At 37.2% G+C, this 16,234-nt stretch overlaps 1 protein-coding gene across 1 annotated transcript; it reads left to right on the top strand.

Annotated features, from left to right (window-relative positions):
- The first annotated feature begins 4,467 nt into the window (after positions 1-4,467).
- On the top strand, positions 4,468-15,988 carry LOC127660752 (thioredoxin-related transmembrane protein 1-like). Its single transcript, XM_052151152.1, has 8 exons — positions 4,468-4,663; positions 5,036-5,151; positions 5,292-5,337; positions 7,833-7,961; positions 8,196-8,241; positions 10,058-10,159; positions 12,148-12,211; positions 12,348-15,988. The coding sequence occupies exons 1-8, from the start codon at positions 4,494-4,496 to the stop codon at positions 12,524-12,526; spliced, it is 852 nt and encodes a 283-aa protein (XP_052007112.1). The 5' UTR covers positions 4,468-4,493; the 3' UTR covers positions 12,527-15,988.
- Positions 15,989-16,234: the final 246 nt, after the last annotated feature.

Genomic DNA, 16,234 nt, shown 5'->3' with positions numbered 1-16,234 from the left:
TTTGGAAATATTATGCCAGGGTGACGCATTAGTCACACAATCTGGCAACCTTGAGCATGTGAGCTCTCTCTCCACTACGAAAAGACGGTGGTTTTCTGAAAACACTGGCAGGTTGGAGTTTAGCGATGGGTTGATTTGTCCGTCCTAGTGTTCACATTAAAGTTATGCACTGAAGGTAAATGCAAGTTTTCAAAGGTTTTACGCACTTTCAAAAAGCCAAGAGAAGAGTTCAAGGAAATATTGATATTATTACTTTTAAAAAAAAAAAACTAAGAAAATATAAGATTGCTATGACAAGTGTACAGTTACAACGTGTACACAGGGTTGGGGAGTAACGGAATAAATGTAACAAGATTACGTATTTAAAACACAAAATATAAGTAACTGTATTCTACTACAGTTACAGTTTAAATAATTGGTAAATAGAATACAGTTACAGTCAAAAAGTATTTTGATTACTGAAGAGATTACTTTGCATTTTATTGTCATTTTTTTCATTTAATCATTTTCATTTAGTCCTTTCAGATGTAAAACATTTATACATATATATGATCCAAAGTGCATTTGAACAGAGATGAAACACTTTCTTATGATGTGTTACATTCATGCGAGGAGACGGAGAAATACGTTTGAAGTAATTTTGGAACAGAAGAAATAGAAATAAACCTTGTGTAAATTGTCAGCATTATGCTAGATAAAATGCTATTTCTAGCCATTCCTATCAAGAAAATTCACGTTGGATCATAAATAATTTTTCTAGTAAGACCTTTGATATTAGGGCAGAAATTATTATTGATGATAATTTTTGTATTGTTTTCCTGTAAAAATATAAAAAATTCTTGTTTTAGAAACAACACTGCATAAGATATTTAGGTTTTTCAAAGAACGTATTTTTAACATGTGTATTTTGTCTTACTGTACTGGCAGAGTTATTATAGTCAAAACAAGTGAATAAATCTACCAGTGCTGAAAAAGTAATCTAAAGTATTTAGAATACGTTACTGACATTAAGTAATCTAACAGAATACATTACAAATGACTGTTTACAGCATGTATTCTGTAATCTGTAGTGGAATACATTTCAAAAGTAACCCTCCCAACCTTGCGTGTACCTGTTTTTAAATAAAAAACAATTCATGTTTTCGCCAATAAAATGCTTTTATGTGTAGAACAACCTTTTTACACCACTGTTTAAGCATTCTTCACAGAAACAGCCCAACCTTTTTCATGATCATAACATCGATTATTTTCACTGAATTTATCATAAAACACAATAACAGAGGGTAACAGGTGCATATTATAGCCATGTGTCCTAAGAGTCAATAAAGTGATGCTAATTTTTTGTCCAGATCTATTAAATTAAAAATACATAAAAAATGCAATTCACACAAAATATTTGCTTGAATACACCTCTTCTATGATTAGCATATTTTCATATATTGATATTTTTTATGGGGCTTAAAGTAAAACATTTTATGTGGTGTCCAGGAACAGTACAAAAAGTCAAAGTCTCATTAAAAGCTACAATTCCTGAAAAAGAAATGTTTGCATGACTAGTGCAGAATAATCTTTTATTGTTATTTCTTAAATATTAAGCAGTAAAACAATTGTGTTTTAAAATATGATTCATATAAAAAATGCTTTTGCCAACCAAATCAAAGTCGTGGTGTAACCAACATTTTGTTGTTTATGTTGACCACAAAAACCATAAAACAGAGCAGACACCTTTAGACCCTCATGAGTGTGAAGTTTACCTATGTATCCTCAGTTCCCTGAGACGAAGGGAACGAGACATTGCTTGCTAACACATATGGGAATGTCCTTCCACACGACCTAGTTGAAACCTCTCTATATTAAGGCCAATTTTCGAATATTGGCTATGGTGTTTGAGCCCTGCTTTTTAGGCAAGAAGCTATTCGCTATAAAAGCAGGTGCGCAAACACCATTCCTCAAACTTTTCTGACTGAGGGACAAGGAGCGCATCGCTCGCACCTCTGAAGAACTTAGTCTTGTATTCGTTCGCAATGTCTCGTTCCCTTCATCACAGGGAACCAAGGTTACGTAAATAACCGAGACGTTCCCTTACAACTTACAAGATTTTGTGTGCTAACACATATGGGGAACAGAAGCCCATCACGGCGTACTACACAACATAACCTTCCAGAGAGTAAACATGACGCAGCAGTCCCGTGAGTGAGTGAATTGCATGTTTGGCCAGGAGGAGAGAACTCAGAATGAATATATGAACTATAGTCATATAGCATGAATTAACCCCTTCATGAACCTATTCGGGAAGGAAATGTATTTATAATGAAAATGCTTGTGACTTTATGGTAAATTACAATGGCATGAATGCAGGAGGAGGCCATGCCTCTAGTTGAGTGTGCTTTAACACCAATTGGGCAAATCTTACCCGCCCACCATCCTTCTCCAGAACGAGGAATTAACGGCTGTAAATCCCGCTGTGTGTGTGTGTGTCCCAGTCTGTGCATGCAACACCAGCATATTGTGTGGTCAGACCACAGATTGTGCTCAACTGTAGTAAACACCAGCTCTGACACGCCCATGAGGACTTGCCACGCATTCGCGCAGCTGGACAGCAGGTTTATTCATTTAAAACAACCTCTATGACGTTCTTTGCCAGAAGATTATGTATTTCGGCTCGTAACACTGGCGTGTCTTTGGATGGAACCGTGGAAGACAGAACACTGTTGAAAAAGGGCGGCCGACATGCAAATTGGATCGTATAACCATGTTCGATCGTTTTTTTTAGCACCCATTCAGAATGCCAGTAGGAGCTCGCCACGCGGAACGGGACAGAGGACAATTTGGTATGTTCATAACTCGTTATGGGGAAGTGGTTGTGCATAATGTGTGGGCTTTGGAGTTGGAAAGCTCTTATTGAAAAAGCATGAGCGTCTCGTGCGAGCGCTGTGTTCTTTTACAATCTTTGCATGTTCATACATTATATAATGTGCCGCTCATCATTGGGAAGCCGTTGTGCATAATATGCAAACTTTATTGCATGTGATTAATGTGAGACACAGAAAAGAACATATTGAACATTTTGAACAACAATATTCCTTTCCCGACAAACAGCAGTGGGGAAGAGGGTAACAGTATTTTGTGTCAGGAGCTGCGTAGGGCTTGCGCCAAGGTGGCTGCCTTATTTTGGCCATGGCTTGCGTGGCTTTACCAGCGGTTGGCGCCGAGGCAGCTGGTGTGGGGTTTTTAGCCGGGTGATGGACCGAGACAGAGAAGGAGCGATCCAGTTGTGATGAAGTACTGCTCTGTTTTGGCATAAAATGTAAAACACAGTGCTCAGCAATTCTATTCACACAGTCTCCGAAATGGCTGTTTGGAGACACCGGAGCATCAAATAGAGCGGCTTTTCCTGTGTCATGCATTTCTGTGAGGGCCAGCCAGATGTGACAATCCAAAAACACCAGATTCCTCATTTACTTGTGCAGTGACATTCATGGCTCACAGCGGTAAGTCTGTAGTGGTGCAGAGCTCTTTGAAAGTCTCTGGATCGTAGCCTTGCTCGTCTATTAGTTTGAGGACCTTAACTTGGAAATCTTGAAGCACCGTCATCACGTGGAGTGCTGAACAAGTTTGGCCCGATGCTGAGCATGCTCTTTCAGCCAGTGCGGACATTATTTGACACAGCTTAGAACGATGAATGGGGCATGCGATCGCAGCGTCTTGAGACTCTTGCCCTTGCAGTGAGGGCAGTCAGTCTCCATGAGAGCTGACTCTGCGTGGGCATGGCCCAGTGATGTTTGCCGGAACACTGCAGGGGAGTTGAGAGTCTTCTCGTTGCCACGAAGATTCCGCCTGCTGACTCATGTAGTCGAAGTGAAGCAGTAGAGGGCTTCTAGACGAGAAATTAATTGCTATCTTGAAGGAAAAAAGTTGGGGCTCAAACACCATAGCCAATATTAGAATTTTGGTGTTATTGTAGAGAGGTTTCAACTAGGTCATGTGAAATGACACTCCCATATGCATTAGCACGCAAAGTCAAGTGTACTGAGTCGCAAGGGACTACCTTTGTGAAGGTCTTCAAACGCAAAACAGAGCTCATACCTCCACCTTGTGTTCTTTTGTAATTTAACTGCACATGTCGAGAGCACACAGGTTAATTGTATGCATTTTAAATAAATATAGTCGGTTATTTAATTTAACAATGTTAAAAACATTTTTTAAATAATATTTATTGTAAATTACACTGCCAAAATGCAATTGACCAATCGTGTACATACACAAACAGCTGCAACACAAATGTCACATTTGTTTTTAGAATAATTTATACAAACAAAATATTTTACAAGGAATTTCTGGAAATAAGTGAAATTACTTTTATATATATTTATTGCGTGAAAATCGAGTATATTTGAGGGAAATTGTATGCGCGATGACGTCATTGGCGCAGCGTCATGTCATGTGGTACAGAGTGGAGGCGGGAGCGGAAGGGAGGCAACGGGTGCTGAAACATGGCGTGCATATACACACGCAGAAATATGACAGCCGGCGTGTGTTTGTTTTCTGCGCTTATCTCCGCATGTGTGATGCTGCAGCCCGCATCGGCCAAACCTGGAAAATTGAGGGTTATCACAGATGGAGACTGGGAGGACATCCTGACGGGGGAATGGATGATCAAGTTGTGAGTTACACGTTTGAGTTGTGCAAAAGTGTTTGTTTGTGTCTTTCTGTACATGTGATTAGAGTAATATATGAGTGTAAATCAATATCTAACCACACATGATTAGATTATTGCTCACTGTAATGTCATTGTGATGCGCTCAGTTTAGAGGAAGTTCTGTGGTCTTGAAGTTATGCACTAATATAGTAATGCTATGTATAATTTCAAATAACAAAACACAGACGTTATCCCTGCAGCTAGAGCTGATCGGACAAGAGGATTGTAATGAAATAGATCCGATAGAAAACAAACGAGTCTCATTGTCTGTTTGTACCCTCTGGCTGAGACGTTCACCTGTGTTATTGGCTTAAAATGTTTGCCTGTCTGCTGCAGTTTTGCTCCATGGTGTCCAGCATGTCAGCAGCTCCAGTCCGTGTGGAATGAGTTCGCAGAATGGAGTGAAGATTTGGGGGTGAACATTGCCAAGGTGGATGTCACCGAGCAGCCGGGTATGCCATTTTATGCCTCTCCCACTTTCTCTTCTGCTGTGCACATGTGTGTGTGTGTGTGTGTGTGTGTGTGTGTGTGTGTGCGCGCGCATGCACGTGTCTGTCTCACTCTTTTCTTTCTTTCTGTCTCTGTGCTGCAGGTTTGAGCGGGAGATTTATCATCACAGCTCTTCCAACTATCTACCAGTGAGTTTAATTCCATTCAAGCACAGATCTGGCATGTAACCTTCTGCTTTCACTTTGTGCCAGGACAAGAAAGAAGATTCTTGTGTGCATACAACAGGAATGCCATTAATCCTAAAATTGCATTTATAAATTAGCATATAATATTGCACCCTCCTTTTGTCTTGTAAGTTTACGCATCCCTTTCAGAATTTATGCAAAGCTCCCTCTCATCATATTTTTTCAATTGAGTACTTCAGAAAGCTACATGAGAGGTATTTACATATATCCTGCTAGACAAAATAATACAAATGTACACAAACTATCCTGTTCAAATGTTTACATTCATGTTGCCTCCTTTAGCATCAATAGCCTAGTTTCCATCCACCTTTCGTGCTATTTTGTTATCGACAAAGTGAAAATGCGGGGAAACAAATTGCGACATTTGCCACCTTCTGTCCGTTTCCATTCAAATGGCCTTTTATCAATTAAAATGGTGTGCGTGATGACCTCTTGCCTAAAAAACACTTTGTCTCATATGTTTTGGTTTAGTGCAAAATAAATCTGCCCTGAAGCCGTTTCCATTCAGAAATGTGTGTTTATCGCTAATTCGCCTCACAGATGTCCATAATTGTTTTCCTCTGAAGTTTGGGTAAAATGGGGACATTATTGAGACAGTTCATTGACACTAGTCAGCTTACTGCCATTTTAATCAACAAAAGCAGTCAGATGAGGAGAAATTGCAATCAAAAGGGAGCAGTTGCCCTTCTGATATGACTAATATTGGTCCTGATGTTGCCCATATCGCAGCGGATCGTCATGGCCCTGTTCAAGCTGGGATCCTGCCGGTGAAAGTAGTGGGGGAACTTTCTGTCTCAGTATAAAGACCATCAATCGATGTGTATATGCGGTGTGCACAGCTATTAAAGAAAAAAAATTATGCGGTGTTTAATCAGGGTTTACATACGATACATTCCTGATATTCAATATTTTGAACAATCATCTAATCAAAAGCATCACCATCACAACTGCATTATGTCCCGCATATTTCTCCAGCAACTTTTAACGACCAACTGAGCTTGATTATCACCTAAAATGTATTTTAGCTTCAAAATGAAAATGTACATGTTCTGAAGAAGCAGTAAATACGATCCGAGGTTAAAATGGTTATATATAAAATATGTAAACATTTTAAAATGTTGAAAAGCTTGTTTTCTGAACGCGAACTCCGCATTAGACAAATAGTTCTGATAGTTTATAGTCTTGAAAAAAGTGCAGAACTTTCTGAGAACGTCATTCAGCTGACTTTATTCATCTACAGAACAGGGTAAAGCTAATTTAAGTTTGTGTAAAGAAAAGGCATAGGTCTAAAAATATATATATTTTTTTCGTTTGGTAATTAAAAAATGAATAAATATTTAATGCTTTTTTTGGTTTGGTAATTATTTTTATTTAATACAGAGAACTTTACTGGCATTTTTTCAAAAGTAAAGGGCTGTAAGTCTTCCAAAAGAAAAGCACTAATGCTTTTCTAATAGTTTTTAATTTAAAACATCTTTGTGCACAGAAATAATGTTTTATGTTTTGTGGGCTAATTCCATGACTGTACTCTATTTTTTTTAATGGTGTGGAAAAGAAACTTTAATAAATAAATGGATTTATAATGTGATTAATCGCAAACGTTCATTTGTTCAATGTGCACGAGATGTTTGTGTTGGCACTCCTGGAAGTGTCATGTTCACAGATCGGCTCTATATGCCGTAAAGTTTAATCCATAATCACATTCAATAAATTGGCTTTCAATACTGTCGTCATGATTAACACAGACTAACAATTGGGGTAAACTCTGTCATGTGACACTACATTTTAGCGTTAATGGCAATTTTATCGACAAAAAGTGTATCCAAACCAGTTTTTTACGACATAATTATGTATGAGTCCCTCTATCATCCTTAATGTCAAAAGTTGTGTCTCAACTTCATATAATCTGTTGGGAATGGCTATATGTGCAGAAAAGGCTGAGAAACCAAAGAACGTGTAGTATCTTGAGGATTTGGGTGGCTTTACTGCTCCGGACAATGCAGGGACTCATGCACAACTATCACAAAAGACACAAATAGTCATTGATCAGGATTAAGAAAAAACCAAAGGGGTGTAAACTTTTGTCTAAATTCATTTATTATATTGTTTTGTGGAATATATGTAAATATATGTTATTTCAAATAACTTCAATGCAGTACTAAATAAAAAAAGGAAAATGTTAGGTTTATGATCCCCCTTATTAAATTTTTTTTAAATAATAATGGAACATCTAGCAGATTCTGCAAGGGGGATGCAAACTTATGCACTCATCTGTATATATGTGGACCATGACAGCAGTGGCTGTCCTTGTATGTGATAGATAGAACAGGTTTCTGTTTCAATTTTGCTTTATTTAGCGTGTGTGTGTGTGTGTGTGTGTGTGTGTGTGTGTGTGTGTGTGTGTGTGTGTGTGTGTGTGTGTGTGTGTGTATGTACAGCTGTAAAGACGGGGTATTTCGGCGGTATCAAGGGGCCCGATCTAAAGATGACTTCCTGAGCTTCATTGAAGAGAAGAAATGGCAGAGCATAGAGCCGGTCTCTTCCTGGTTTGGTCCCTCATCCTTACTGTGAGTTCATACTGCATGTGTGTTTACTTTGCTGTGCTTTGGGGACACATTCGTCTCAAGAATTTTGGTAAATCTAAATAATGTAAAAAAATAAATAATGTGTTTATTTAGGGGTAGGGTTGGGGGTTTTCTATACACATTTTAATTTACATTTTGTAAAATAATTTGAGGTGTATCTAACTCCATCTATCTAATCAAATGTATTGTCTTTGACTAATTTATTTGGTTTTTCAGAATGAACGCGATGTCTGCCCTCTTCAAGTTATCCATGTTCATCCGGGTGAGTATGTCTGATAAAGGGATAGTTCACCCAAAAATTAAAATTCTCTCATCATTTACTCACATTTATGCCATCCTAGATATTCGTTTCTGTTCTGCAGAAGAAAGTCATATACTACATATTACTTTCTTCTGCAGAACAGAAACAAATATTTTTATACAAATATCTCACCTCTGTTGTTCTATACAATGCAACTGAATGGTGGCCAGAAATGTGAAGGTCCAAAAAGCACATCAATGCAGTATAAAAGTAATCAACATGACTCAGTGGTTAAATCAATATCTTCAGGATCGATATGATATGTATGGGTGAAAAACAGATCAATATTTAAGTCCTTTTTTATTAAAAATTCTCCTCACTGCCCAGTAGGTGGCAATATGCACAAATAATGCAAATCACCAAAAACAAAAGAAAGTTGAGATTTATAGTAAAAGAAATACTTTAATATTGATCTGTTTCTCAACCACACTTATCATACCCTGTCTGAAGATATGGATTTAACCACTGGAGTCATAAGGATTACTTTTATGCTGCCTTTATAAGCTTTTGGGAGCTTCAAAGTTCACTTGTATTGTAAGAACCAACAGGGCTGAAATATTCTTCAAAAAATCTTTGTTTGTGTTCAGCAGAAGAAAGTCACACACATGTAATTTTTATTTGTATAGCGCCTTTCACAACACACGCCGTTTCAAAGCAGCTTTACAGAAAATAAAACCTTAATATCTATAAAGTCTTAGAGTGATCATTGTGTATTTTGATTAAATAAAATTATGAAGTGTGCATAAAAATAAGTAATTCAATTAATTGCATTTAGAAACCCAGTGAGGATGCCGAAGGCGATGGTGTAAGGAACACAAAACTCAATAAGATGTTGTTTAATGGAGAAAAATAATCTTGCGAGAAACTCACTGTGGGGGCCAGTTCCCTCTAACTAACAGCATGAAAATAATGCCAATATTACTTATTTATGAGCAGTGCAAGTCATGGTTTAAAATTATTAATCTAACTAATTAAGTGTTAAGGGTCAGTGTTTAAACATAGATTTTGTATGATCCGTAAGATTAATGTCTTTGAAGTCCATCCAGTATTAACTGCAGAAGTTCACGATGCAATTGTCCTTGTTAATTGGCTGATGAATTTATTCCATCATTGGTCAGAGAGGATGCAGGTAGATCAGTGAAGTGCTTCATGGTTCAACCGGCTGGCTATTTCGGTGAGGTCAATCCTAAATCCAAGGTTCAGGCAATGGTATATGATGTATTCCATGTCTTCTGGTTGGCGTTGGCATCAATTTATCCTCTGAGGTCTATCGTAATAGACTGAAGTGATCTCTGGCTTGCACTGGCTGCATTTTGTCGTCATCCCTCAGAGGCATGTAGAAGTGGAGTCCGATATCAAGCAGGAATTGAGCTGGATCCGGCCAGTTCTGGTGTCCTCAGGGTTAGAGTCCCAAGGTTGAGACATGGAAACAAATATAATAATATTAGCATAGATGCCATACATTTTTTTTGAGTTATAGATTATGATCAATGATCAATCTCACATCAAGTAAATGATGAGAGAATTTTCATTTTTGGGTGAACTACCCCTTTAATACATTTTAATAATAACCAGACAGTTCTGTTCATTCTCATTTATTTTAACAGTATGGACGTGAGGACAATGAGTCAGCTGGTCATTATCCATAACATACTATAACATTGTGTTAATGTTATATGAGCAAACACCCTACATTAGACATTTATTGTCATGGTCATGACATTTATAAATGGTCTATTCATATAGTAACTCAATGATCTATTAATATGTGTTTCAGCATTGCCACAATTACTTAACGGAGCAGCTGGGCATCCCGGTTTGGGGCTCATATGGAATCTTTGCTCTGGCAACACTTTTCTCAGGATTGACCCTTGGATTGGTGAGTGTGTACACAAACATATTCTGTTTCATAAACTAATGAGCTGGCTAATTAGACAGCATTTTAAATGTGCACTCTGTCATTTTTTTCCACATTTAACAAGTTTTACTCCTAAAGAAATTTTGAAACATATGTATAAAATCATGAGCACTCGCATGAGATGAAGACACTTGTCATATCAGTAACCTTATAAAAGCTGTTTTATTCTACATGGAGAGGGTCCCCTCACGGGGGCTGCCATGTTAATATCATTTTATACTACTCGCTTGGTCTTAGTAACCACTCTGTTATTCAAGACTTTTACTCATGGATTAAATTAATCATGGCTAACTGTGAATATTGATTTTCTATTATGGCGTTGGTAACTGAAAACGATTGCATTTGAATGATGCTTCATCCACACCACTAGGTGTCAGTGTAAGTCCAAGTTGACAAATAAAAAAATAACTGAGTGCATCTTTAAGAATTCATAAGAATGCTTTTCAAATCTGATCCAAACGTTTGGCAGCATAATTATGATGTCTTCTAAGATACGGGACTCTATTTTCACGTTACACCTGTGTGCAACGTCTTATCCCGCTAATTCCAATTGCAATGTTCATGCTGGCGCAAATGGGCGTGGCTGGGAGTGTTTGCGTTATCTGTGGGTGTATTGTATGAAGTGGTGCAATTAGCTTTTTTCCTGAGAAATTGGAGCGCTAAGTCCAAATTAAATTCCTGCATTTGCAGTTGGGAGATTCCACCAGCAGGTGGGAATAAAGGTAAAGTCCAAACCCTGAAAATACAGTGGAACCACAAATTTTGTGTATGACTATAGCTGTTGTAGCCATTTTAATTAAGCAAATATTTATGAGATTTGTGTTAAAATATCTTTTGTTATGAATTATTTTTAAATTATTATATGTTTAGATATATGATCTAATTTGTATTGGTGTTTTTTTTTTTCACCTGTTGTCGTAGAGTGATTTTTAAGTCCTAGCAAAAGGGGATGGTGGAAGAAGTTGGAGAGAGTAAAATGTTTGAATAACTTAAATGTTTTTTTTATTATATTTAAATTTCCTTTAAAGTGAATTTAAAAAACATTTTTGGTTAAATTTTTTTATGTTTCAGTAAAGGAATGAAATGCTTCATAATCAAAATCGACCTGTAGAGGTGAAGTGTGTTCCGATAAAATCACTGTTAACACAAGCCATTTGTGTGTCAGTAAATAAAAATGATTAATAATATTTAGTTTCTTTATAATATAATGGAGCATTAATGCGTATTAAATGAGCATGTCACTTTCATAGAAGTATACCTGACATTCAACACCGTTAATGCACAAAAATTCATATTTCTATTCTTCTAATTCATTGCATACAGTCCATTTACATGACCAATGTGCTGTCTTTGTTTATATCGCTGGTGCTTGACAGGCAGTGGACTGTATAATAACAAGAGAAGAACCTCAAAATTAAACTGCACTTGACCCAGCTCATTAGCACTTTGCACATGCGATTTCATCAAAACCTCTTGCGCCTAGATTTGGCGCATGGTTGCATGAAAATGACAAATTTATAGCCATGCCCTTTGACTGCATGTATGACTTAAGACTTCGAGCTAGTGATCTTAAAATAGGGCCCTCGCTCTTTTGGCCAAATTTGGAGGCAGCACCACATGTATCCTTCACAGAGAACACTAGTTAATTAAATCTAATAAAAAAATGACAGTTATATCCAATATTTGTGTGTATTTATGTTATACTTATTAGATTATCGTGTTGTTAGCTTAGCAACATGCTAACATCCAGCTCAATTCAAATCAATTATTAGCTGAGTTTCCTGTGTGCTTTGTGTGGAGAGCATTCCAGATTCGTCACTTATGATATTCCATTTTAAATAGGATGCTATCTTAGAAGGTAGAATATAGCAAGGTTTTGGAAGAGACAAATACTATTTGTTTCTTTTTCTGTTTTGCATTGAACTCATGTTGGTTTTTTTCTTTGTCAGGTGTTGGTTTTCATAGCAGATTTTGTGTTCCCATCACGCCGGTTTGCACCAGATTATTACCACAGTAAGTGTGTAGATTTTAGTGATTGCAAAACTGCCTGCCTGATTAAAAAACATGTGATGTACCAAAGGTTAATTTATGCTACTTATGCTATGTAATGGTAGAAACATTGTGTAATTGTGTGTTGGTGTTTGTGTAGAAAGACAGCCTTCAGGGCAGGCACGTCTCCTGCAGCAGTTAGAAGATGAGCAGGAAGCAGACGGAGAGGAAGAGGATGATGAAGATGAGTATGGAGGAAAGGCTGAAGAGTGGCAGCAGGTTGACGGTGCTGATGCTCTCAGGAGAAGAGGTGTTGGTGTGCCGGAGGAGGACACCTAGAGGACCGGAGAGGAACTGCCTCTATCTCACTGTGCACAAAACCACCACTCCAACCACATCGCTATGGCAACACTCACATGTGCTGCCATGGCAACACTCATTGAGCTTGTTGATGTCACGTGATGTCACAGCTTCCACCCAAATATTCAGTTGTCTCTGACTGTAAGACTGATTTGGTTTTGCTTCTATCTGTTTCTCGCCACTGGTTTGAGTGTTTTTTTCTTTCATAGCTGTCCAGTTTTAATTATTACACTCCTTGCTATGCAGTATCTCTAGTGTGTGTGTGTTAGATAAATATTAGAACTTTAAAGGAATTCCATGAGTCACAGCTGCAATATTCCCCATACAAAGGGTGAGTAAATAACCAAGACAACAACCTCACTGTGAATCTGCAATTCAATTGTAATTGAGGCTTTTGGGAATTTGAAAGGTTTTGCGCTTTACTTTGTAAATAATTTATTTGAGATTTGAATGCCTGTTAGATAAAGACAGAATGTTAAATTTGCTGTTGTTTTAATGGTTTTTCTTCCACTTAGTTCAGCTTCATACTTTTTGCTTTGTTTTTTTGTCATTGCAGTTTTGAAAAACTAGAAAATTAACAGCTGTTTATAAACGTGTGTTTGAGAGAAAAGAGAGAGAGATTGTTTTTTTGGCTGTAGTGGAACCTATGAGTGGTCAGATCTTATAATGTTTGACACGTGAATCAGCGCTCACACTGAATCTGACTATAAATGTTTTCCATTAATTTTAATCCACCACATCTTGGTAGTTTAAATGTTGTATGTTACATGACACATAGGGATATGTGATTGATTTGAGTTGGGTGTATTGCCGTTAAAGTCAGAAGTTTACATACACCTTAGCCAAACACATTTAAACTCATTTTTCACAATTCCAAAAATTCCCTGTCTTAGGTAAGTTAGGATCACTAATTTATTTTAAGAATGTGAAATGTCAGAATAATAGTAGAGAATTGTTTATTTCAACTTTTATTTCTTTCATCACATTCCCAGTGGGTCAGATGTTTACAATCACTTCATTAGTATTTGGTAGCATTGCCTTTAAATTGTTTAACTTTGGTCAAATGTTTTGAGTAGCCTTCCACAAGCTTCTCATAATAAGTTGCGGGAATTTTTGCCCATTCCTCCAGGCAGAACAGGTGTAACTGAGTCAGTTTTGTAGGCCTCCTTGCTCCCACACACTTTTTCAGTTCTGCCCACAAATGGTTTTATCGGATTGAGGTCAGGACTTTGTGACAGCCACTCCAATACCTTGACTTTGTTGTCCTTGAGCCATTTTGCCACAACTTTGGAGGTATACTTGGGGTCATTGTCCATTTGGATGACCCATTTGCGACTGAGATTTAACTTCTTGGCTGATGTTTTGAGATGTTGCTTCAATATATCCACATCATTTTCCTTCCTCATGATGCCATCTATTTTGTAAAGTGCACCAGCCCCTCCTGCAGCAAAGAACCCTCACAACATGATGCTGCCACCACCATGCTTCACTGTCGGGATGGTGTTCATCATCTTACAAGCCTCACCCTTTTTCCTCAAAACATAATGTTGGTCATTATGGCCAAACAGTTACATTTGTTTCATTTGACCAGAGGACAATTCTCCAAAAAGTAAGATCTTTATCCACATGTGCACGTGCAGACTGTAGTCTGGCTTTTTTATGACTGTTTTGGAGCAGTGGCTTCTACCTTGCACAGCAGCCTTTCAGGTTATGTCGATATAGGACTCCTTTTACTGTGGATATAGATACTTGTCTTGTCTGTTTCCTCCAGCAACTGCACAAGGTCCTTTGCTGTTCTGGGATTGATTTGCACTTTTTGCACCAAACTTTGTTCATCTCTAGAGACAGAATACATCATCTTCGTGAGCGGTATGATGGCTGCGTGGCCTCATGGTGTTTCTACTTGCGTACTATTGTTTGTACAGATGAACGTGGTACCTTCAGCCATTTGGAAATTGCTCCCAAGGGATAAACCAGACATGTGGAGGTCCACAATTGTATTTATCTTTTCTGAGGTCTTGGCTGATTTCTATTGATTTTCCCATGATGTCAAGCAAATAAGCACTGAGTTTGAAGGTAGGCCTTAAAATACATCCACAGGTACACCTCCAATTCAGTACACCTCCTATCAGAAGCTAATTGTCTAAAGGCTTGACTTCATTTTCTAGAATTTTCCAAAGCTGCTTAAAAGCACAGTTAACTTAGTGTATGTAAACTTCTGACCCACTGGAATTGTTATATGATCAATCATAGGTGAAACAATCTGTCTGTAAAAAAAGTGTTGGAAAAATTACTTGTGTCATGCACAAAGTAGATGTCCTAAACGACTTGCCAAAACTATAGTTTGCTAATATTAAATCTGTGGAGTGGTTAAAAAATTTGTTTTAATGACTTTAACCTAAGTGTATGTAAACCTCTGACTTCAACTGTATGTTCTGTTTCTATGATACAGTGGATCATACGATGTCAATTTAAGATGTAGCTCAGTCTTCCAAATGTTTCTGGATGCGGTTTATTTTACTTCTTATATATTCATTACCTAAAACACTCCCTGTATGATGCAAATGAGCATCAAAACTCCTAATAATGCTAACTTGTCCTCCGACCCATGACAGACTCCTAACTCTCCCACTAGAACTGAAGTGGTTCTCAGTATATTCTCCTCAGCTCTCCACAGCAAAAGTTCTAAAGTGTGAATGTGTGCAATTGCAACTCTTTTGCTTACAGTGTTAGTGTGTAAGGTTTTTGGGATGATTCTGGATTTGAGTGTGAATCAGAACTGTTAATAAACAGTTAAAAGCTACATTGTTCTTATGCTGTGTAATTTCACAGACATATGACCATAAATGGAGCATAAATGCAAAAATTTTTAGTTGAATCTCTTTCTAATTTCACTTCACATCTAATGACGCATAGACGTACAGTGGCCCTATAAAAGTTTTATGGACACTTAATTGATCTTCAAACAGACTTTAAAAAAAATAATTCACAAAAAGAGGTTCATAAGGTATTTAATTATTAAACAATATGTAAACTGTTCAAAATGAAGATTTGGTGGCTAATGTGATGAAAGGGCCTACATATTGGCTTGTGTGAATTTGAGGGGAATAGAGGACATCCATTAAAAATGACCTTGGGACCAGTTGGATAAAAGGAGTTGCAAAACTGGCCAGAAAAGGGAAGCATAATTTGTCTGAAGATACCATATTATTTGATATACTATTATCTAATGCAATTACATTCATACAGTAAATGTGGCTTAAAGGAATAGTTCACCCAAAAATGAAAATGATCGTGAAGTCGTTGGCTTATGACGTTCAGTATTAGATATTCAATATCAATCCCCAAAAATTGGGTAAACACATTCAAAGAATAAATGTTTTATGGATTCTTCCTCTAAGTTACAAAAGACACATGTACTCTCCATGTCTCTAAAAATCTTGAGACTAAAGTGTCTAACTTGTATAAATTAAATGAATAACTTTATATGTGACTAACTTTATTGGTGACACAGTATTTAGGTAATTTCCAGACCTCTTTCCATCCAATCTGATTATACAATGAATTCCAATATGTTTTGTATTTAGATAATGATGTATTTCAGCATAATGTTTTTATAAAGATGTTGTAAATTTTTTTTTTTATCTAAAATCATTAATACTGAGTATTATATACAGAGATACACTC

This window comes from Xyrauchen texanus, chromosome 20 (genome assembly GCF_025860055.1).
Source record: "Xyrauchen texanus isolate HMW12.3.18 chromosome 20, RBS_HiC_50CHRs, whole genome shotgun sequence".
NCBI lineage: Eukaryota > Metazoa > Chordata > Actinopteri > Cypriniformes > Catostomidae > Xyrauchen > Xyrauchen texanus.
Note: the sequence above shows the minus strand (reverse complement) of the source record. Positions and strands in the feature narration are given on the sequence as shown.

What these genes read in the sequence shown, in the direction of transcription:
- LOC127660752 (XM_052151152.1), top strand. Translation starts at nt 4,494, where the DNA reads ATGGCGTGCATATACACACGCAGAAATATGACAGCCGGCGTGTGTTTG. An exon ending in TTTGGTCCCTCATCCTTACT is followed by an intron (nt 7,962 to 8,195) that starts GTGAGTTCATAC and finishes TTGGTTTTTCAG; the next exon opens with AATGAACGCGATGTCTGCCC. An exon ending in TGCACCAGATTATTACCACA is followed by an intron (nt 12,212 to 12,347) that starts GTAAGTGTGTAG and finishes GTGTTTGTGTAG; the next exon opens with AAAGACAGCCTTCAGGGCAG.